At 49.9% G+C, this 22,955-nt stretch overlaps 1 protein-coding gene across 3 annotated transcripts in view; it reads left to right on the top strand.

The window, feature by feature from the left end:
• Positions 1-9,269: 9,269 nt before the first annotated feature.
• KDM5B (lysine demethylase 5B) overlaps positions 9,270-22,955 on the top strand; it is a 135,492-nt gene continuing 121,806 nt past the window's right edge. For 2 of the 3 annotated variants that reach the window (XR_004645415.1, XM_034767759.1), the window contains exon 1: positions 9,270-9,480. Coding sequence is in view for 2 of the 3 variants with exons in the window: in XM_034767759.1 (XP_034623650.1) it covers positions 9,469-9,480 (12 nt within the window). In the remaining variant the exon portion in view is untranslated. The remainder of the gene's footprint in view (positions 9,481-22,955) is intronic. The other variant, XM_034767758.1, reaches the window with a different exon arrangement.

Raw genomic sequence — 22,955 nt, 5'->3', positions numbered from 1 at the left:
CCTGCCATATTTACTATTCTTTCTACACATCGGGATGGTTTGTTCCTGCAACCGCAATAAGGATTCTTTAAAATACAGCCAGCTCTCCTGGACCCCTTTGCCCTTCCTGTTATTCTCCCAGGGGATCCTGCCCATCTGTTCCCTGAGGGAGTCAAAGTCTGCATTTCTGAAGTCCAGGGTCCGTATTCTGCTGCTCTCCTTTCTTCCTTATGTCAGGATCCTGAACTCGACCATCTCATGGTCACTGCCTCCCAGGTTCCCATCCACTTTTGCTTCCCCTACTAATTCTTCCCGGTTTGTGAGCAGCAGGTCAAGAAAAGCTCTGCCCCTAGTTGGTTCCTCCAGCACTTGCACCAGGAAATTGTCCCCTACACTTTCCAAAAACTTCCTGGATTGTCTGTGCACCACCGTATTGCTCTCCCAGCAGATATCAGGGTGATTAAAGTCTCCCATGAGACCCAGGGCCTGCGATCTAGCAACTTCTGCTAGTTGCCAGAAGAAAGCCTCGTCCACCTCATCCCCCTGGTCTGGTGGTCTATAGCAGACTCCAACCATGACATCACCCTTGTTGCTCACACTTCTCATCTTTATCCAGAGACTCTCAGGTTTTTCTGCAGTTTCATACCGGAGTTCTGAACAGTCATACTCCTCTCTTATATACAACGCAACTCCCCCACCTTTTCTGCCCTGGCTGTCCTTCCTGAACAGTTTATATCCATCCATGACAGTACTCCAGTCATGTGAGTTATCCCACCAAGTCTCTGTTATTCCAGTGGCATCATAGTTCCTTGACTGTGCCAGGACTTCCAGTTCTCCCTGCTTGTTTCCCAGGCTTCTTGCATTTGTGTATAGGCACTTAAGATAACTCATCGATCGTCCCTCTTTCTCAGCATGAGCCAGGAGTCCTCCCCTCTTGGGCTCTCCTGCTTGTGCTTCCTCCCAGGATCCCATTTCCCCACTTACCTCAGGGCTTTGGTCTCCTTCCCCCGGTGAACCTAGTTTAAAGCCCTCCTCACTAGGTTAGCCAGCCTGCTGGCGAAGATGCTCTTCTCTCTCTTCGTTAGGTGGAGCCCGTCTCTGCCTAGCACTCCTCCTTCTTGGAACACCACCCCATGGTCGAAGAATCCAAAGCCTTCTCTTTGACACCACCTGCGTAGCCATTCGTTGACTTCCACGATTCGACGGTCTCTACCCTGGCCTTTTCCTTGGACAGGGAGGATGGACGAGAACACCACTTGCGCCTCAAACTCTTTTATCCTTCTTCCCAGAGCCACGTAGTCTGCAGTGATCCGCTCAAGGTCATTCTTGGCAGTATCATTGGTGCCCACGTGGAGAAGCAGGAAGGGGTAGCGATCCGAGGGCTTGATGAGTCTCGGCAGTCTCTCCGTCACATCGTGTATCCTAGCTCCTGGCAAGCAGCAGACCTCTCGGTTTTCCCGGTCGGGGTGGCAGATAGATGACTCAGTCCCCCTGAGGAGGTAGTCCCCGACAACCACCACCCTCTTCCTCCTCTTGGGAGTGGTGGTTGTGGAACCCCCATCCCTAGGACAGTGTATCTTTTGCCTTCCAATCGGTGGAGTCTCCTTCTGCTCCCTTCCCTCAGATGGGTCATCTAGTCCACTCTCGGCATTAGTACCTGTAGAGAGAACATGGAAACGATTGCTCACCTGTATCTCCATTGCTGGTGCATGGATGCTCCTCTTTCTCCTTCTGGAGGTCACATGCTGCCAAACCTCTTCACAGTCCTTCTGTCCCTGCTGCGCCTGCTCTGAATCTTCAGAACATTGTGGCCGTAGAAGCATCTCCTGACGTCTGTCCAGGAAATCTTCATTTTCCCTTATGCAACGCAGAGTCAATATTCGTTTTTCCAGCCCTCGAACCTTCTCTTCCAATATGGAGACCAGCTTGCACTTTGTACAGACAAAGTCGCTTCTGTCCTGTGGAAGAAAGACAAACATGGCACAACCTGTGCAGGTTACAACAGCTGATCGCTCACCTTCCATATCACCGTCCTCTTAAGAACTTCCTCAACTGTTGCAGGAACTACTCAGAGAAACCTGCAGATGAAAGCCTCAGTGCGCTCTCCCCAGGCAAACTCCTGCTGTTAGCCTCTGCTGTTCGCCGCTCCTTTGTTCTCTGACAGCATGAATGAGTGCCATTTTGAAAGAGGGGAGGAATTCTAGCTTATCAGGGTTGGAAGGGACCCCGATCCCGAGGGAAGCCGCCGCTGGGAGCTCATCAATCCTCTCCGGTCCGGCATAGCCCTCGCTCCGAGGACGAGGTACCTACCTGTTCCGTGAGGCCATCCCGTAGCCTGCACCAGACTTCCACTCCATTGGCCGATTCGCCTGAGATGGAGTCTTGAGGGTCCTCCACTACCCAGAGGGGTGGCAGGCACCAAGACAAGAGGTGTCGATGCTCCTCTTCCCACCGAAGCTATAGGAGCAGGTCTCAACGCCATAGGCACCGATGCTCAGATTCGAGTGTTCGCTCCGACAGATGTCATGCTCGGAGCGCCCCTCGACCATCACAGTCACCGAGGCCTCTTAGCCATGGTCGCCGGGGGAAATCTAGAAGCAGTACCTCCGACTGGTACAGGTATTTGTTGTCGAGGTCTAAATCTCGAGGTCGGCACCGACATGGCCGTGGATGCTTCCGACGCTTGTACGGCCCCGCGCATTCCTCAGCGACTTCGGCACCCAGTCGCCCATCCCGGGTTGCGCCGCCTCTCAGATCAAGCGGCTCCACTCGGTCCCCAAGTGGGTCAGTGGCAAGGGGCACCTTGGCAAGGGCAGTGGTGTCAGTGGGCACCATGGCCCCAATTACCTGCACCAGCGAGACCCCGTTCGGTGGCCAGGGCATCACAGGTACAATTGACATCCCCACCTCGGCACTGGGAAAAGTCAGCCGGCACCGAACCAGCGGCACCGCACCCGGGCTTGGACTTGGGGGTTGAACCACCGGTACCACCTGATGCCCTGGGGGCAGAAGCAGTCCCCTCACCAGCACCGGAGGACTCCATAGCAGTGCCACTACCTGCCCTACAGGAAGATTTTAAGGCTCACCAAGAACTCCTTAGGCAGGTGGCGTCGAATCTCCAGCTTCAGGCTGAGGAAATGGAGGAGCCATCGGATGCTCTGTTCAACATGTTGTCCTCCTCGGCACCGGGCCGTGTGGCCCTACCCTCTCCACCAGGGGGTGGTCAACATATCGACTTCGCTTTGGCACACCCCGGCTTCCTTGACGCCTATTTCTAAAAAGGCGGAGAGAAAGTATTTGGTGCCGGCAGAGGGACACGAATACTTGTACTCTCACCCGGCACCCAACTCTCTGGTGGTGGAGTCTGTAAACCACTGAGAGGGACATGGTCAACCCGCGCCCACTGCCAAGGATAAAGACACCAGGATACTGGATACCTTCGGCAGGAAGGTTTATTCATTGGCGAGCTTCCAGCTCACGGTGGCAAATTACCAAGCCCTACTGAGCCGGTAGGATTTTAACTTATGGGGGTCCCTGCCAAAGTTCAGACCTCTTCTCCAGGAAAGGGACAAGAGGGAGTTCAGAGCTTTGGTCGATGAAGGAGCGGTGGCGGCGGCGAAAGCTGCTTCGGACGCGGCGGATACAGTGGCCCGTTCGATGGCCTCGGCCATTTCCATGCACAGGGTGTCGTGGCTCTCGCTGTTGGGGCTGTCCGTGGAGTCCCAGACCCTCATGCAGGACCTGCCCTTCGACGGGAAGGCCCTGTTTGCAGATCAAACAGACATCCGTCTGCATGGGATGAAAGACTCCTGCACCACTCTGCAAACTCTGGGCCTATATGTCCCACCATCAAAGGACAAACACAGGCCACAGACCTCGGCTCCTCCAGCTAGAGGCAGATATGAGCCCCCACTTAAGAGGCTGAGGGAGCAGAGACGCAGGTTCCAGCGCCAGTCCCGGTCGGCCCCACGACCTGGCCCCTCAAAGGGCAAGAGGCAGGGGAAGAGGAACGATGCCCCAATGAGGAACGATGCCTACATATGCTAGATGTGCGTAGGGCGCCGGCCTTTTACCTAGACCAAACCAGGCCATTCCGGAAATTCCCGCAACTTTTCATTGCATCGGCCGAATGCATGAGGGGGCAACCGGTTTCTACCCAGCGAATTTCCAGCGGGATCACCTCGTGCATACGCATGTGTTTCAACCTGGCAGGGGTTCCCCCGCTGCCTATCGTGAAGGCACATTCTACGAAAGCTCAGGCCTCGTCAGCTGCCTATGTAGCTCACATCCCTATTCAGGACATTTGTAGGGCTGCCACGTGGTCCTCTGTCCACACCTCCCAAACACTAGATGACGCCGGGTTTGGTAGGGTGGTACTCCGTCCCGGAAACCCTTAAACTCCTACCCATCTACATCAGATATAGCTTGGAGTCACCTACTGTGGAATACACATGAGTAATCACTCGAAGAAGAAAGGACAGTTACCTGTTCCGTAACTGGCGTTCTTTGAGATGTGTTGCTCAGGTGTATTCCACATCCTGCCCTCCTTCCCCTCTGTCGGAGTTGTCTGGCAAGAAGGAACTGTGGGGGGAGTGCACAGCTCCCCTTATAGCACGATATAGAGGTGCCACTCCAGGGGTCGCAGCAGTGCTCCCCCACTACTGGTACTGCTAAGGGAAGAACTTCTGGCACTGGTGCACGTGGCGAGCACGCACACCAACTGTAGAATACACCTGAGCAACACATCTCGAAGAACGCCATTTATGGAACAGGTAACTGTCCTTTTTGGCCGAATTCATCCCATCATCCAGATCATTAATGAAGATATTGAACAAAACCCACCCCAGGACTGACCCTTGGGGCACTCTGCTTGATACCGGCTGCCAACTAGACATGGAGCCATTGATCACTACCCGTTGAGCCCGACGATCTAGCCAGCTTTCTAGTGGTGGGGGAGGTTTTGGGCACAATGGAAAAAAAAATGCACTTAAAGAATCATGCAGCAGTATCCCTCCCTGTTTTCCCTTCTTCTCTGGGCTTGTCTGGATGAGGTTCGTCTATTTTTCAAAGAGTTCCTGATTTTCTGTAGGGTTTTAATCCCCTTTGGTGTTCCCTTCTCCGAGCAAGTCGTTGCTGGCCACTGCTGAGTTTCCCTCCTCTTAAGTCTCATGATGCGTTCAAAGTCACATTCAGGGTGGTGGTGAGGTTCCTGCAAAGTATGGCATGAAGCTCTTCATAGAAGCAGCTAGTTTGGGGTGGCTTCAGGTTTTCTGTTGCCTTCCCTCACTTTCTGGTACAGCTCCTACAGTTCCTTTGCCTTTCAGGCATTTTTTCTCATCCCAGGACTCGCATCCTCTCTGCCTTGTCTTAATAAACATCCCTGTTCCTGCAGTGGCACTCTTCACACAGGCTGAGGAGATCCAGGATTTTTCCGGTCCAAACAGGAGCATGAGGTTTAGCTGGAAGTCTGTCTTTTTGCTAAACTATGCTGATCTAGTGTGCAAGATGCGCTTGCAAAAGTGGGATAGCAACAAAAGTGAAATTTCTAAAACATGCTGGGAATTCTTAAAGTTTGGGGGTGTGGATTTCTGGTCACTGTGACCCCCTCTGCTGCAGAGATCAGAATTGTGACCAGAGCAGTCACTGTCACAGGACAGGGCTATTGTAGGACTAGTCTCACTGACCCAGGTAATGCAGCACCCACACTGGCATTCCCACTGGTGGATGTATGTTGGATGAGGACTTGAGTCATTCAGGTGATTTTAGTTTGGCAACAGAATGCCTGGGTTATGCTGAGAGGATTCAGATTTGGGTTTGGATATATGGAAACCTGTGGTAACAAAAAGCAGCTTCTTTTGACAGACTTTGTAGTCTGGACCAGGCCCCTGTATAAGTTAAGGACACTGTCATCCTTAACTTAAAAACCCAGGAAATTTGATCAGAATTGTAATATTTCCTGAACATTGACACATCTGACCACAGGTGTAGTTATAACTTGGTATTCACTAAAGAAACAATCATTCTTGGGGCTAGTGCCTTAGCATGAAATTCCCCTTGTTAAGATTTTTGGTCCTTTGAGACACCTGTAGATTTGCTCAAGGGCTCTGTTCTACTGAACTTGTTCCAGCCTCTTGTACCTTAGAATCCCCAACCATTTCTTTTCTGAGACCAGTCAGTGAGGGAGGTGCTTCCCAATGGTTCTAACCTATGCTGTGCCTCTCCTGGGAGACGGGAAAAACCCTTCTTTTCTCTTTCACAACACTGTCACAAGCTAGCCCATTGCTTGCTTGAGATCAGAAGCTGGCTAACGTTAAATCCTAGCAAGATACACTAGAAGAAGAGTTTGGAGCCACAGGAGTCTCCAATGGGAGATGTATACTCATAATTCATTAATGATCTGGATGATGGCTTGGACTGGGGGGAGAGGTAGATACGCTGGAGGATAGGGATAGGGTCCAGAGTGACGTAGACAAATTGGAGGATTGGACCAAAAGAAATCTGATCAGGTACAACAAGGACAAGTGCAGAGTCCTGCACTTAGGACAGAAGAATCCAATGCACTGCTGCAGACTAGGGACCAAGTGGCTAAGCAGCAGTTCTGCAGAAAAGGACCTGGGGATTGCAGCGGACAAGAAGCTGGATATGAGTCAACAGTGTGTCCTTGTTGTCAAGCAGCCTAACGGTATATTGGGATGCATTAATAGGAGCATTGCCAGCAGATCAAGATAAGTGATTATTCCCCTCCTTTTCAGCACCTGGTGAGGCCACATCTGGAGTACTGCGTCCAGTTTTAGGCCCCCCACTACAGAAAGGATGTGGACAAATTGGAGAGAATTCAGCGGAGGGCAACGAAAATGATTAGGGGGCTGGGGCACATGACTTACCATAGAATATCAGGGTTGGAAGGGACCTCAGGAGGTCATCTAATCCAACCCCCTGCTCAAAGCAGGATCAATCCCCAAATAAATCATCCTAGCCACGGCTTTGCCAAGCCTGACCTTAAAAACTTCTAAGGAAGGAGATTCCACCTCCCTAGGTAATCCATTCCAGTGCTTCACCACTCTCCTAGTGAAAAAGTTCTTCCTAATATCCAACCTAGACCTCCCCCACTGCAACTTGAGACTGTTACTTCTTGTTCTGTCATCTGCTACCACTGAAAACAAGTCTAGATCCATCCTCTTTGGAACCCCCTTTCACATAGTTGAAAGCAGCTATCAAATCCTCCCTCATTCTTCTCTTCTGCAGACTAAACAATCCCAGTTCCCTCAGCCTCTCCTCATAAATCATGTACTCTAGCCCCCTAATCATTTTTGTTGCCCTCCGCTGGACTCCTTCCAATATTTCCACATCCTTTTTGTAGTGTGGGGCCCGAAACTGGACACAGTACTCCAGATGAGGCCTCACCAATGCCGAATAGAGGGGAATGATCACGTCCCTCGATCTGCTGGCAGTGCTCCTACTTATAGAGCCCAAAATGCTGTTAGCCTTCTTGGCAACAAGGGCACACTGTGGACTCATATCCAGCTTCTCGTCCAGTGTAATCCCTAGGTCCTTTTCTGCAGCACTGCTGCCTAGCCACTTCGTCCCTAGTCTGCAGCAGTGCATGGGATTCTTCCGTCCTGAGTGCAGGACTCTGCAGTTGTCCTTGTTGAACCTGATCAGATTTCTTTTGGCCCAATCCTCTAATTTGTCTAGGTCCCTCTGTATTGTATCCCTACCCTCCAGCGAATCTACCACTCCTCCCAGTTTAGTGTCCTCTGCAAACTTGCTAAGGGTGCAATCCACGCCATCCTCCAGATATAAGGAGAGGCTGAGGGAACTGGACTTATTTAGTCTGCAGAAGAGAAGAGTGAGGGGGGATTTGATAGTATCCTTCAACTACCTGAAGGAGGGTTCCAAAGAGGATGGAGCTAGGCTGTTCTCAGTGGTGGCAGATGGCAGAATGCGAAGCAATGGTCTCAAGTTGCAATGGGGGAGGTCTAGGTTGGATATTAGGAAAAACTATTTCACTAGGAGGGTGGTGAAGCACTGGAATGGGTTACTTAAGGAGGTGTTGGAATTTCCCTCCTTAGAGGTTTTTAAGGTGCGGCTTGAGAAAGCCCTGGCTGGGATGATTTAGTTGGGTTGGTCCTGCTTTGAGCAGGGGGTTGGACTAGATGACCTCCTGAGGTCTCTTCCAACCCTAATCTTCTGTGATGCTTCTATGACGGCTATTGGCAAATATTGCCAGTGGCTGGAGATGAGGCACTAGATGAAGAGAGCTCTGAGTTACTACAGAGAATTCTTTCCCAGGTGTCTGTTGGGTCTTGCCCACATGGTTAGGTCTAATTCACTGGTGCCCAAACTTTTCCTGTTGCACCCTCTCTTACCAGTAATGAAATCTGTCCATGGTGTGCTACCTCCCCTCCCCCCACCCGCCCCATCTCCATTTCCCATTACTGCACAGCCAAGGCTTCCTAAGCATAGGAGCTTTGGGCTGAAGGCAGAGCTGGGGGCAGAACTGGAGATGGGAGTGAGGAGCTGGGATTAGAGGCAGAGCTGGCCTGGGGGTGGAGAGGGAGTGAGGGCAGAGCTTGGCTGGGGGCAGAGTGGAACTGCAGCTGGATCTGGGCTGGGGGAAGAGCAGAGGTGTGGCTGGAGCTGCGGTGGCCCATGATTGATTCCTCCCCCCCCTCCCCACGGTGGGTCAATGGCCCATGACAGAAAAAAGGTTCCCCACCCCTGAAAGTCTATGAGGACAGTTGGCTGTCATGGGAGGCTGGGCTGCCAAGGAGTCGTGACCTTGGGGAGCCAGTGCTCCCAGAGCTTGCAGGTGCCTGGTGCATGTGGTGAGCTGTGGAGGAGTTGGAAGCCCTGCTGAATGGCAGCCCACCAGATCAACTGGTTCCAGGCTCTCAACTTCCCATCAGCTTGCCAAGATGTCAGGAAATCTGACAGTTTTCCAATGCACTTTCATGGAAATTTGAATAGTCTCTGTGACATATGTTAGATTTTGATGAATGTGACACATTCTCTGATGGAAATCTGTTCCACTGGAGAATTTCAGACCAGCTCCAATATACGAACATTAACAGATTAATCAGATTTCCCTTTTTTAAAAAACAAAACACTTCCTTCATAATCTTACATTTCATTTCCACCATTGTATTGAATGAAATAACAAATATTGTGGTTTACATGTTTAAGCAGATACTGTTACAGTGGTTACAGCTAACAACTGTTCATTATTTTGTTTCTACAGCAAAGTGAAAGTAATGTATTCTTTTCACTCTAGCCCGGAAAAGGCTCTACACAATTTTGTGTGAGGTGGAATTCTGTTAGTGGTGTAGAGAAAATTAAGTAATCACAATTGTGCCTGTATTTTAGTGTTTGCAGAAGCCAGACCTCACCAGTGATACGAAGGACAAGGAATACAAACCCCACGATATTCCCCAGAGACAGTCTGTTCAGCCATCTGAAACTTGTCCCCCTGCACGTCGAGCAAAACGCATGAGAGCGGAGGTGAGAGAATATATAAATGGATAATTGTTAGGCATTATCTTAGTTTGAAAACCATAACGCAGTAGTAGTTTTCCAGCCAGGATGGCACAAACTATTAACTTTGGGGAGCTAATTTAGCTTTTTATTCACAGTAATAAATTTAACAGGTTATTAAACCTGTTCATGGGGAGTTATTCCTGATTAATTCCGTGTATCAACACTCTTATTACAGAATCAGAGTGCCTTATTATGAATTAGGTTAAACAGTGGTTAAACTGGCTTGATTCTTACTTAACTTGATTTATCTTAATTTGGTAATTCACCAATTCAAGCTAAACCAAATTCAGTAAGAGTTAAACCTGCATTAAACTGATGCAACTTTCCTTGGGACCTGTCTATCCTGTGCACTTAATGAAGCAGGGGTTCTGTGGAAAAAGTAGCATGTGATTATTTAAGTTAAAGACTATTTGAAAATGCATACAGTATTCACAAGGGCACCAAATTAAGATTGCACAGGCATATTTAATACAGTTAGGAAATAACTTCTGAATGCTTGATTTTGCAAGCTTAATGTTCTTTGAATGTAGTTTTGTCTGTAATTCTAAGGTACGTAGGACTAAACCTCAGTTGGTAAATAAAACATTTTAAAAGTTAAGAGCTAAGAACTAAGAAAACTGATGACAACTGTAGACCCTTTCTGAACAGTGCAGAATTGGGAAATTTGGTAAAAAAAAATCTGCCTAAAGACAATAAGAAGAATTAATGACAGAGGAATTAATGCAAGTTGAATGTCTAGGATAGAAGCACCTTACAGAAAAAGTAAATCGCAGAGAAAATACCAGCCTAAGAGATTTTTCTGGGGAAGAGGAATATATTCTCAGTTATCTGATTACATTGTAGACGTGTGCAGAGTTTGAATTACTACCTGTAGCGAGGACGTGGACTCACCGGCCCGGCGCCTCCTGCTGGTCGTCTGGGAATTGCTCTTGTGATGGGTTAGATCACAGAACCCCCCCTTGGGAGCTGCCACCCGATGTGTCAAGACTACTTCTGCCCCTGCTTTCCTACCCTATCAGCTTAGGACTTCAGTGCTCTACCTGGTTTGAGCCAGACTCGCTAGCCTGCTGCAAACCCAGACCCAGGTCTGAACCACATCCCCTAACAGCTGTAGGCTAAACTGAAAGCCGTGTACAGAAGTGTTCTTGTCTTTAACATGCAGATGTCCAACTCCCAGTGGGGTCTAAACCCAAATAAATCCATTTTACCCTGTATAAAAAAAGCTTATACAGGGTAAACTCATAAATTGTTCCGCCCTCTATAACACTGAGAGAGAGAGATGCACAGCTGTTTGTCCCCCCCCTTCCCCCCGGTATTAACTCAGAGTATGTATTAATAAGTAAAAGTGATTTTATTAAATGGTTTCAAGTAGTAACAGACAGAACAAAGTGAATTACCAAGCAAAATAAAATAAAACACGCAAATCTAAGCCTAATACAGTAATAAAATTGAGTACAGATAAAATCTCACCCTGAGATGTTTCAATAAGTTTCTTTCACAGACTGTATCAGAGGGGTAGCCGTGTTAGTCTGGATCTGTGAAAAGCAACAGAAAGTCCTGTGGCACTTTTAAGACTAACAGATGTATTGGAGCATAAGCTTTCGTGGGTGAATGCATCCGATGAAGTGGGCATTCACCCACGAAAGCTTATGCTCCAATACATCTGTTAGTCTTAAAGGTGCCACAGGACTCTCTGTTGCTTTTCACAGACTGGACGCCTTCCTAGTCTGGGCACAGTCCTTTCCCCTGGAACAGCCCTTGTTCCAGCTCAGGTGGTAGCTAGGAGATTCTTCATGATGGCTCCTCTCTTTCTTCTGTTCCACCCATTTATAGATCTTTTGCATAAGGTGGGAATCCTTTGTCCCTCTCTGGGTTCCCACCCCCACCTTTTCAAAATGGAAAAGCACCAGGTTAAAGATGGATTCCAGTTCAGGTGACATGATCACATGTCACTGTAAGACTTCATTATCCACTTGCCAGCACACATGGTATACAGGGAGCCTTACAAGTAAAACAGAGCCATCTGCAGATAATTGTCCTGGTTAATGGGAGTCATCAAGATTTCAAGCCAACATTAATGGCCCACACTTTGCATAATTACAATAGGCCCTCAGAGTTATATTTCATATTTCTAGTTTCAGATACATGAGTGGTACATTTATACAAATAGGATGACCGCACTCAGTAGATTATAAGCTTTGTAATGATACCTTACAAGAGACCTTTTGCATGAAGCATATTCCAGTTACATTAGCATATTTTCATAAAATCATATAAGCCTTGGCTACACTTGCAGATATACAGCACTGTGAGTTAAACCTGACTTCGTGCAGCTGAGTAGGGAAAGCGCTGCAATCTGTTCACACTGACAGCTGCCCAGCACACCGTCGTGGCCACATTTGCTGCAATTGCAGCGCTATTGGGAGCGGTGCATTATGGGCAGCTATCCCACAGAGCACCTCTTCCCATTCTGGCGTCGTGAGTTGTGGGAAGGGGGCGTAGGTGCAGGGCATTCTGGGTCCTGTCCCAACGCCCCGTGATGCATCGCTTCACATCTCAGAAATCCTTTTGTTTCAGTCCATCTTTGGCGCCATCTTTCAACGGTTTCTGTGCAGCGCGATCTGTCTGCGGGAAATGGAGCCCGAACTGCTGAGGCATATGCTGATGAGCCTCGCCAGCACGGCACGTTTGGCTGTCTAACTATTCCTTAAGATTCAAAGTGAGAGTGAGGAGTCCGACAATGCTATCGAGCCGTGTAACGCGTATGACACAAAATTGCTTGTGGCATTCACGGACGTGCTCAGCACTGTGGAACGCCGTTTTTGGGCTCGGGAAACAAGCACCGAGTGGTGGGATCACGTCGTCATGGAAGTCTGGGATGACGAGCAGTGGCTGCAGAACTTTTGGATGAGAAAAGCCACTTTCATGGAACTGTGTGAGGAGCTCGCCCCCACCCTGCGGCGCAAGGACACGAGATTGAGAGCTGCCCTGCCAGTGGAGAAGCGGGTGGCTATTGCAATCTGGAAGCTGGCAACTCCAGACAGCTTCCAGTCGGTCGCAAACCAATTTGGAGTGGGAAAGTCTACCGTTGGAATCGTGTTGATGCAAGTTTGCAAGGCCATTAATCGTATCCTACTCAGAAGAACCGTGACTCTGGGTAACGTGCATGACATTGTGGCTGGCTTTGCACAAATGGGGTTCCCTAACTGTGGAGGGGCGATAGATGGAACGCACATTCCTATTCTGGCACCACCCCACCTAGGATCCGAGTACGTTAATTGGAAGGGGTATTTCTCTATGGTTCTCCAGGTGCTCGTGGATCACCGTGGGCATTTCATTCACATTAACACAGGCTGGCCCGGAAAGGTGCATGACACACGCATCTTTTGGAACACTTGGCTGTTCAGGAAGATGCAGGCCGGGACTTTTTTCCCAGAGTGGAAGATCACGGTAGGAGAATTCGAAATGCCCATTGTGATCCTTGGAGATCCCACTTACCCGTTAATGCCGTGGCTCATGAAACCCTACACAGGGAGCCTTGACAGCAGCAAAGAACGGTTCAACTACAGGCTGGGCTGGTGCCGAATGACTGTGGAGTGTGCCTTTGGCTGTTTAAAGGCCCGCTGGTGATCTCTGTATGGGAAGTTGGACTTGGCCGAAAACAGCATCCCCGCGGTTATGTCTGCGTGCTGTGCCCTCCACAATATTTGTGAAGGGAAGGATGAAAGCTTCACTCAGGCATGGACCTCTGAGGTTCAACACCTGGAGGCTGAATTTGCACAGCCAGAGAGCAGAGCTATTACAGGGGCCCAGTGCGGGGCTGCAAGGATTAGGGATGCCTCGAGGGAGCAATTTGAGGCTGAAAACCAGCAGTGGTATCTGGTGCCCTGCACGGGAGTGAAGTGCAGTAGTTCCAATCTTTAGGAATCAGTGTTTGCTAAGCAGACTTGCAGTGCCTGTTTATTTCCTGGGCTAAGGAGTCTTTTACTTTATGCAATAATAAAGAATGTTTTCAAAGCCAAAAAATCCATTTATTGAAAAGAAACAAGGGGGTAGAGTGGGGAACGGTACAATCACAGATTCGCGTATGTCCTGTCTGGTGTGCTGTGCAGTGAGTGCTGCAGTTCAGGATAGCTATACTGCATGGTGATGGGGGTTGAGTGTAGAGGGTAAGGGTCGTGGTTTTCAGGGCTGGGTGATGAAGATACTGGTGTTGGAGGCAGCGGGTGGCGTGAAGAACACGGAAGTTGGAGAAAGTGGGTTGAAGGTGACAGTGGGGCACAATGGAAAGAGTTTTGGGACAAGGGCTGTAGGGGTGGGTGGCGTTTGCGATACTGCTCCTCTATCTGCATGGCTACGAGCTCCTGGATAGCGTCTGCTTGGCACTCCAGGATGCTTGTGAGCCGATCCGTGCTTTGCTGCCAGTGCTCGGTGCTTTGCCGCCGGTGCGCTGCATTTTCCTGGCGGATCCTGCTTTCTCTCTCCCTCCAGTTCTGTGCTTTCTCATTCTCTTTAATAGATTGCCGCATCACTTCTTGCAGCATGTCATCTTTGCTTTTTCGCGGTCTCTTCCTGAGTCTTTGCAGTCTCTGAGCAGGCGATAAGAGGGACGGCTGAGGTCTCAAGGTTGATGCAGCTGTATAGGCAAAATGCAACATTTAACATAGGCAGCAGTGTTTATACCAGACAGAGTAATGATTTCCCCCGCACTTAAGGAGTAGAAAACACACAGGGTCTACACAATAGCATAATTTTCCCATCCGAAACAGAGCACACACATCCCACAGGAGCCTCAAAATGGTGAGTAAGGGGGACTGATTGATTGTTTCAGGGCTGCACTGTCCTCTGGGTTTCTGTGCCTTGGGGAGAGCCAACAGCTTCAGGGAGCACCTACACTGAACACTGTCCCAACATTTTCCACAGGAGTTCATCCTGGACAATATCTCACTTCTGAGGGTGACCTGGGAAGCAAGGGAGAGTCTTCTACTGCAATGCGGCTTCCACCCTGGCCCATGTGCAGCTTGCCTGTGTGCAGCAATGGTCCCCCTCGTGGCACAGTGGCGCGGACACGTTATCCTGGCTGGGACAAGGACCACAGTGGCTCTCCCGATAAACCTGCGCAAGCACATTGCACACGTTCTGGATGAGACATTCGAGGAGATTACCGAGGCCGATTACTGCAATGTGATAAACCACATCAATGCACTATTCCGCATCTAGGCATGCATGCCTAACCCTCCTCTTCCAAAGAGCCTGCACCGAAAAAATTCCTTCCCGAAAAAAAAACCCCGTTTACTGGGAACCCGCTCTTCTGTTTGTCCTCTACCAAGCACCAGCCGCTGCGACTGGCTACCTTCCTCCTGGCTCAAGAATAGCTCCTGGCTGCATGGCTCCAGGGATTCCGGGGTTTCTCCATCCGGCCCACCATCATCACTCCCGTTTTCCTCCTCTTCTTCCTCCTCCCCCAACCCACACCGGCTCTGAAGTGTCCATGGTGGTGCTCGGAGTGGAGGTGGGGTTAACCCCAAGTATCGCATCCAGCTCTTCGTAGAATCGGCAGGTCGCGGGGGGAGTACCCGAGCGGCCGTTTGCATCGCGGGCTTTGCGGTAGGCACTCCGCAGTTCCTTCACTTTAATCCTGCACTGCAGGGCGTGCTGGTCATGGCCCCTTTCCATCATGTCCTTTGATACCTTCCCGAAGGTATCGTAATTCCTACGGCTGGAGCGCAGCTGGGACTGTACAGCTTCCTCCCCCCAAACACTGATGAGGTCCAGCAACTCGCCATTGCTCCATGCTGGGGCTCGCTTGGCACGTGGAGGCATGGTCACCTGGAAAGATTCGCTGATAGCACTCCACGCCACGCCAGGCTGAGCAAACAGGAAGGGGATTTTTAAAATTCCCAGGGAATGTAAAGGGTGGGTCACATGGTTGGTTACCTGAGGCCAGGGCAGTAGAGTTTGAACTGATGACCAGAGTGGCTAGAACAGGCATTGTGGGATACTGCCAAATAATTCTGGAGGCCATTCACAGCGCATTGGGCAGCCACACTGGCGCCACAGTGCTGCAGCGGCAGCGCAATACTTGCTATTCCTCTTGGGGAGGTGGAGTACCTGCAGTGCCGCAACCACGGAGATGCAGCGCTGCAAATGCCTTGCCAGTGTGGACGGGGAGTGAGTTACAGCGCTGGGGGCGGCTTTACAGTGCTGTAACTCGCAAGTGTAGCCAAGGCCATAGAGTGCAACATCACAGCTCTTTTCCAGCATACAGAGCGCCCTCTGCAGGCCATTGTCTCGCCTGCCGCTGGCCCCATGTCCCTCCCAGACCCCGGTGCCCTTTACCTCAGGGTTCTACCCCAGCAGTACCCCTCACTCTGAGTCTCCCCTCCCAGGGGAACCCCCAACCCTTTAAACCCACTTTGCCTCAGTGGCTACTGCCAATCGTCATCTAGCCCCCTTTCTCTGGGGCAGACTGCAGTCTGTAATGGCCACTCATCATTGGCAAGGGGTTAGGACCTGCTGCCTTTACCTATTCCCAGGCTGTATCTCTGCAGCCCCAGTACCTCTGCAGGCCTTCACCAAGGCCTGCAGCCTGAGGGTTTTACCAGGCTGGAGCGCCCCAGCTCTCTTTGCTCTTTCCCAGCACTGCTCCGCCACAGGTACCTTGCTCCCAGGCAGCTAGCCCTTCCCACTCCAGGGTTAGAGTGAGACTCCTCCAGCTTCTGGCCCACAGCCCTCTTATCAGGGCCAGCTGGGCCCTAATTGAGCTGGCCACAGCTGTGGCTGCTTCCCCAATCAGCCTAGCTTTGCTGCTTTTAACATCTGTTCTCCAGGAGTGGGGCAGCTGCCTCACTACATTGCCTTAGCTAATATATGATGATCTCAGAGTTAGGAGACCAAATAAAGGAAAAAGCAAGTTGGCTATGCTAAATAGTTCTTATAAGTTTATAAAAGATTTTAAAGTAATTCTAAATTGGGTTTCTACACAAAATACAGGGGTTAAATCCTAGAAATTAGAGCAGTTTTACTAGATTTACTTACTCCATTGTCCCAGATGAGGGTCTAATGCTTGTATTCTCAAGCTTTTTTGTCCAGCATATTTTTAAAATATTAGCTGATAATTAGAAGGACAAGGTGGTGAGATAATATCTTTTATTGGACCAACTTCTGCTGGTGAGAGAGACAAGCTTTGATAATTAGCTTTTACCACTTCTTTTGCTGTAAGGGTCTGTGAACTAGGAGCTGGGTCTGCAGGGCCTGGACTGGCTGACGTTCCTACAGTGGCACTAGGAGGCCATGTAGAACTACAGCTGGGGTGCACTGTGGAAAGTAGGTGGTACTTCCTGTGGCACAGGAAGTACCACAGGAAGTACCACCCAAGGGAGCCAGAGTGACAGTACCCTGCAGCCCTCTGATTGGCCAGATGCCTTATTTAACCCTGGTGGTTGACCTAGGAAGTTGTGTGGTGGGCAGGCACACAGATTTTGGCCTACTGTGACTCCAGACTTCACCTTGTCTCCTTATCTCTGGACTCCGATCTCAGCCTGATTCTGACCCCAACTCTTGCTTACTGAGCCTGGCTCTAGCGATTCCTCTGATTCCTGCTCAGTGACTACTGTCCCTGACATGCAGACCCCAGCCCAGCTGTGATCGGTGGGTCACACTGCCTACACCAGCATCCCCTATACTTGCAATGCAGTTGTATAGTCATTTGTGTGGGGTGGGGATGATGCATAGCTGTTGGGATTTTTAGTTTTTGAGTAAAATTTTGTCCAGCAGGGACATTAATGAAATTTGCACCCAAATTAGGTTTTGTTGAAATCAGTCTCTCAAAGCCTAAATCTAATGAAAATTTTCCCATGAACTTTAAAATTCTAATGGAAAGTTGTTTTTGTTTTGCTCGGCTTATATCAAACTATAAGCAAGTGAAACAGACTTAAACATTTTCATTTTCCAAACTCAGACACTGATCATAAACAGTTTTAATAAACATAGTTAAATTATTTTGGTTGTAATTCCTTCAAGGCAGGGACAGTCACTTATTGTGTATTTGTACTGTGCCTAGTACATTGAGGCCCTAATTTTCAGTAGGTCTTCTAGACATTGATGTAATATAAATAATAAAAAGGCTGGAATTTTCAACCCACTTAAAGGAGTTAAGTGCATACATCCCAAAAATCTCACCCATAAAATCGAAGGGGTGGGATGTGTGACGTAGATAATGACATTTGTGGAGTTTTTAAAAATACTTTTAATCATATCCCCTTTAATGCTAATTCATCTTGTAACGATGTAATATACCAATTTGTCTGAGTAATTTTATGTCCTTAAACCCAGTGAGTAAATTAGAAATAATCTCTTTAGTTTAACAAAGAGAATGTTAAGAGATGACTATATCACAGTCTATAGGTACTGAAATGGGAACTAATGTTTTATATGGGCTCTTCAGTCTTGCAGATAAAAAGATTCAATGGCTGCCAAGTTGAAAATAAATTTGGACTGGAAATAGGGCATAAATGTTTGACAGTAAGGGTAATTAACTGTTGGAACAATTCACCAAGGGTCATGGTAGATTATCCGTCACTGGCCATTTTTAAATCTGAGATTTTTTTTTTTTTTTTTTTTTTAATTTACACTGTAATCTAGTTCAAAAGAATTATTTTGGGGAAGTTCTATGGCTTGTGTTTATACAGGAGGTCAGACTAGATGATCACAATGGTCCCTTTTGGAATCTACTAATCTGTTCTTTGGAAGGGGTTTGGTTTGTTGGGAGAGTATAATTGCTAATACTTAGGTTTTATACCATAGACTGGTGACTGGGATTGCCACTGCTACAAGAGTAGAGGACTTGACAGGTGATTCAACATAGGGGCTCTCAATTTGAGGTAATTCTAAGGGACTTGATTTTCTGAAAGTGCTGAGCACCAGTTTCTGAAAATGTTAAGATGTCTCAAGTTGGGTATCCAAAAATGGAGGCGCCTAAAATCACAGTCAGTTCTGAAAATCTCGGCCAGAAACTTCACAGCAGCTGGCCCAGGACTATGAAATACTAACTTAATTACATTCAGGGCTAAACCTAATTCTTATCTGTAATTATTCAGGACTATATGTAATTATTAGCTGTCCTAAACCTACTTATTCTTCATATATGCCTTCCTACAACAGCAGCCTTATTCTAAATATTGAGGGAGAGGAAGCAATCCATGTATTAAATTTGCCTGACGTTTTCTATTAGAAAAATGTTTGACTTTTGGGGAAGGGGGTGAGAGCTCCAATTCCTTCATGGTTTGCAGAAGGACTTTGAAATTGACAGGGGAAAAGCCCTAGTATCAGGGAAATGCTTTTTGTTGTCTCCATGAAAATCCATTGAGACTGAGCCAAGTTATAAGGTACACAACATTGCCTTTTCCCCTTCGCTTATGCTCACTGCAGCTTCTGTCTGGCTTGGAGACAAAACGCTCAACATTGCACAAGCACTGCATGTGCACAACCCTGGCATTCTGCCTTCAGCATGCCCCACAGATGAGGCGATGGAACACCAGCACCCTTCTTCCCCCCCTCCCCCCCACTCCTAGTTCTTAGAGTGCTTGCTCATGTGTATTCCACAGTAGGTGTGTGTGCTCGCCACAGTACCCGTAGGGGGAGTGCTGCTGCGACCCCTGGAGTGGCGCCTCTATAGCGCGCTATAAGGGGAGCCGCACGCTCCCCCCACCCTCAGTTCCTTCTTGAAGCCAGTGAGTGTGCGTCGGAACTACTGCTCCAGTTTCGCTTCGCTGCAGCTCGTCCCAGAACTCATCGTTCGTTGTTAGTGGTACCTGTTAGTTAGTTCAACAAGTTTCAGTTCAGTTAGCATTCGGGCCGGGGTATGCCCCAGGCCCCAGTGTTTAAATCGTGCGACTCTTGCAGGCTTCGATGCCCAGAAGTGACCCGCACGCTGACTGTCTCCGCTGCTTGAGTGAATCCCATATTAGTGACCACTGTAAGATTTGCAGGTCCTTTTAAGCCTAGAACTAAAAAAGAAAGAGACATTAGACTTCGGGCCCTTCTCATGGAGTCAGCACTGGCCCCAACCCTGGTGCACCGAGTGGATTTGGCACCGGGCACCTTGTCTTCGGTGCGCAGTGATCGCCCAGCACCTTCTGATGGCCCGCCACTTTCCATCTAAGAAACAGAGGCCCCGTCATCTCAGCGGCATCAAGAGAAAGCAGGGGGAGAGGCTAGACCCGCGTCTGGCAGCCCCAATTCCCCCCCGGGCTCCAGAACTCTGACTCATGTCGAGTGGAGCAGCTTGGTAGTGTCAACTCAGGCCTCTCCGGATGTCCGGATGCCTTCGACACCGGAGGCTCTGCAGGCGGCCCGAGACATTATGACTTTGCAGGTACCCGGGGCACCACCGGCACCCGGGCCCCACTTTAGAGGCAAGCCGCCGCTGGGCTCTAGACCGTCTACTCCAACCCGATGCAGATCCCGGTCAAGGGATCGCTCTCGGGCACGCTCGCCGCTCAGCGTTCTGTCAGGACAGTCTCTCTGGCCTCCGCTTTCGTCACCCACCAGGTTGTCTGGTTGGGTGCCGTCAGATCGGAGTTTCAGGCACCGTACCATGCCGAGCGGAGAGTATTGATGGGACAGGCATAGGCGCTGTAGGCACTCCCCTTCTTGTCGGAGCTACCATAGCCGCTCCCGACACGGGCGCCGTCACCGTTTGCGCTCCAGCCCTCTCTCTTCGAGGCACTGTGCCCACAACTCCCGGCGAGGGTCGCCATCTACACGGTGTTGCGGATCTCGGCGCCGTAGCATCTTGAGAAGTAGTAGCTTGAGACGGCACCGTTCCTTGACGTCAGAGTCCCGGTCTTGTGGCAGACGTCGTTCTCGGCACCATCGATCGTACCGCTCCCATGGTACCGATAAGTCGTTGGTAATCCCGACCTCGACGCACATGAGGCCCCCTACGTCTCAGCCCAGCCAACCTGACCCGCTGGTGCCGCAGCATAGTCAATGGCAAGGACCCCCATGGCAGGGCTAGTGGACCCCTTGGTCCCCCCGCGCATGCCCAGCCAGGGACTCGTTCGGTAGCAGGGGCTTCGGAGACTCCCTCCGCCTTACTATCCAGGCCTCTAAGGGATAGATCGGCGGGTCACAGATCCTCGGCACCGCACGCGGAGTCTGACCAAGGGGTAGATCCCGTGGCGCCGATCGACTTGCAGAGCTCCGTAGCAGAGCTCCGTACCAGCCTCCTCCTCTGCGCCGGATGACAAGGTTGCAGCCCCACCCCCTTCCGCACCATAGGAGGACTTCAGGGCTCACCAAGAGCTACTGAAACAAGTAGCGTCGAGCCTCCATCTCCAAACTGAGGAGATGGAGGCACCCTCAGACTTGCTCTTCAGTGTCCTCTTGTTTTCAGCACTGGGTAGAGTGACCCTGCAACTGCACGAAGGGGTGGCTAACGTTTCCAGTGCCCTCTGACAAACACCGGCCTCCCTTGCGCCAGTATCGAAGAAGGCAGAGCGCAAATATTTTGTGCCCACAAAAGGGCACAAGTATCTCTATACCCACCCAGCCCCCAACTCCCTAGTGGTGGAGTCTGTAAATCATAGGGAGAGACAGGGTCAACCAGGACCCACACCCAAGAATAAGGACTCTAGAAGGCTGGACTCATTTGGTAGGAAACTTTATTCGTCGTCCAGTTTCCAGCTCCGTGTGGCCAACCACCAAGCCCTCCTCAGCCGTTACGAGTTTAACCTGTGGGGGTCACTGCCTAAATTTGAACCCTCCCTTCCGGACAGTGAAAGGAAGGAATTTAAGGCGCTCATAGAGGAGGGTGCCACTGCTGTGAAGGCTGCTCTGCAGGCAGCATTGGATGCAGCTGACACGGCTGCCCGGTCCATGCGCAGGGCGTCATGGCTACTGCTGCTTGGGCTGTCCATGGAAGCGCAGTGTCTGATGCAGGATCTTCCCTTTGATGGCAAGGACCTGTTTCCGGAACAAACAGACATGAAACTTCATGGCATGAAGGACTCATGTACGACTCTTCAAACCCTCGGGCTTTTCGTCCCGCCCAAGGAAAAGCCTAAGCCGTAGGCTCCCGCCCCGGCTCCCCAGCCAAAATATGAGCCCCCCCACAAGAGGTCCAAGACCCAAAGGAGGTGACCTCAAAGGCAGTCTTGCTCTGCCCCACAACCTGGACCCTCGAGTGGCAAACAGCAGGGCAAGAGGCACTTTTGACTGGTTGCAGGAGAGTACCCGGGTGTCCCCCGAGAGGACCCTCTTACCAATAAAGTTTGCCTTCAGCAACCGCTTGTGTGCGTTCCTTGCGGAATGGTCCTGAATTACATTGGACCATTGGGTCCTCAACACCATTTCCCAGGGCTACACACTACAATTTCTCTTATCCCTGCCCTCCCACCCCCCTGAGACAGGAGGGGAGGACTCCTGTCTCATGCTGAGAAAGAGGGACGATCGATGAGTTATCTTAAGTGCCTATATACAAATGCAAGAAGCCTGGGAAACAAGCAGGGAGAACTGGAAGTCCTGGCACAGTCAGGGAACTATGATGTGATTGGAATAACAGAGACTTGGTGGGATAACTCACGACTGGAGTACTGTCATGGATGGATATAAACTGTTCAGGAAGGACAGCCAGGGTAGAAAAGGTGGGGGAGTTGCGTTGTATGTAAGAGAGGAGTACGACTGCTCAGAGCTCCAGTATGAAACTGCAGAAAAACCTGAGAGTCTCTGGATAAAGTTGAGAAGTGTGAGCAACAAGGGTGATGTCGTGGTTGGAGTCTGCTATAGACCACCAGACCAGGGGGATGAGGTGGACGAGGCTTTCTTCTGGCAACTAGCAGAAGTTGCTAGATCGCAGGCCCTGGTTCTCATGGGAGACTTTAATCACCCTGATATCTGCTGGGAGAGCAATACAGCGGTGCACAGGCAATCCAGGAAATTTTTGGAAAGCGTAGGGGACAATTTCCTGGTGCAAATGCTGGAGGAACCAACTAGGGGCAGAGCTTTTCTTGACCTGCTACTCACAAACAGGGAAGAACTAGTAGGGGAAGTAAAAGTGAATGGGAACCTGGGAGACAGTGACCATGAGATGGTCGAGTTCAGGATCCTGACACAAGGAAGAAAGGAGAGCAGCAGAATACGGACCCTGGACTTAGAAAAGCAGACTTTGACTCCCTCAGGGAACAGATGGGCAGAATCCCCTGGGAGAATAACATGAAGGGCAAAGGGGTCCAGGAGAGCTGGCTGTATTTTAAAGAATCCTTATTGCGGTTGTAGGAACAAACCATCCCGATGTGTAGAAAGAATAGTAAATATGGCAGGCGACCAGCTTGGCTAAACAGTGAAATCCTTGCTGATCTTAAACGCAAAAAAGAAGCTTACAAGAAGTGGAAGATTGGACAAATGACCAGGGAGGAGTATAAAAATATTGCTCAGGC

The sequence above is a fragment of the Trachemys scripta genome, chromosome 4, assembly GCF_013100865.1.
Source record: "Trachemys scripta elegans isolate TJP31775 chromosome 4, CAS_Tse_1.0, whole genome shotgun sequence".
Classification (NCBI taxonomy): domain Eukaryota; kingdom Metazoa; phylum Chordata; order Testudines; family Emydidae; genus Trachemys; species Trachemys scripta.
The sequence above is the reverse complement of the archived record's forward strand: the minus strand, read 5'-3'. Positions and strand labels throughout refer to the sequence as shown.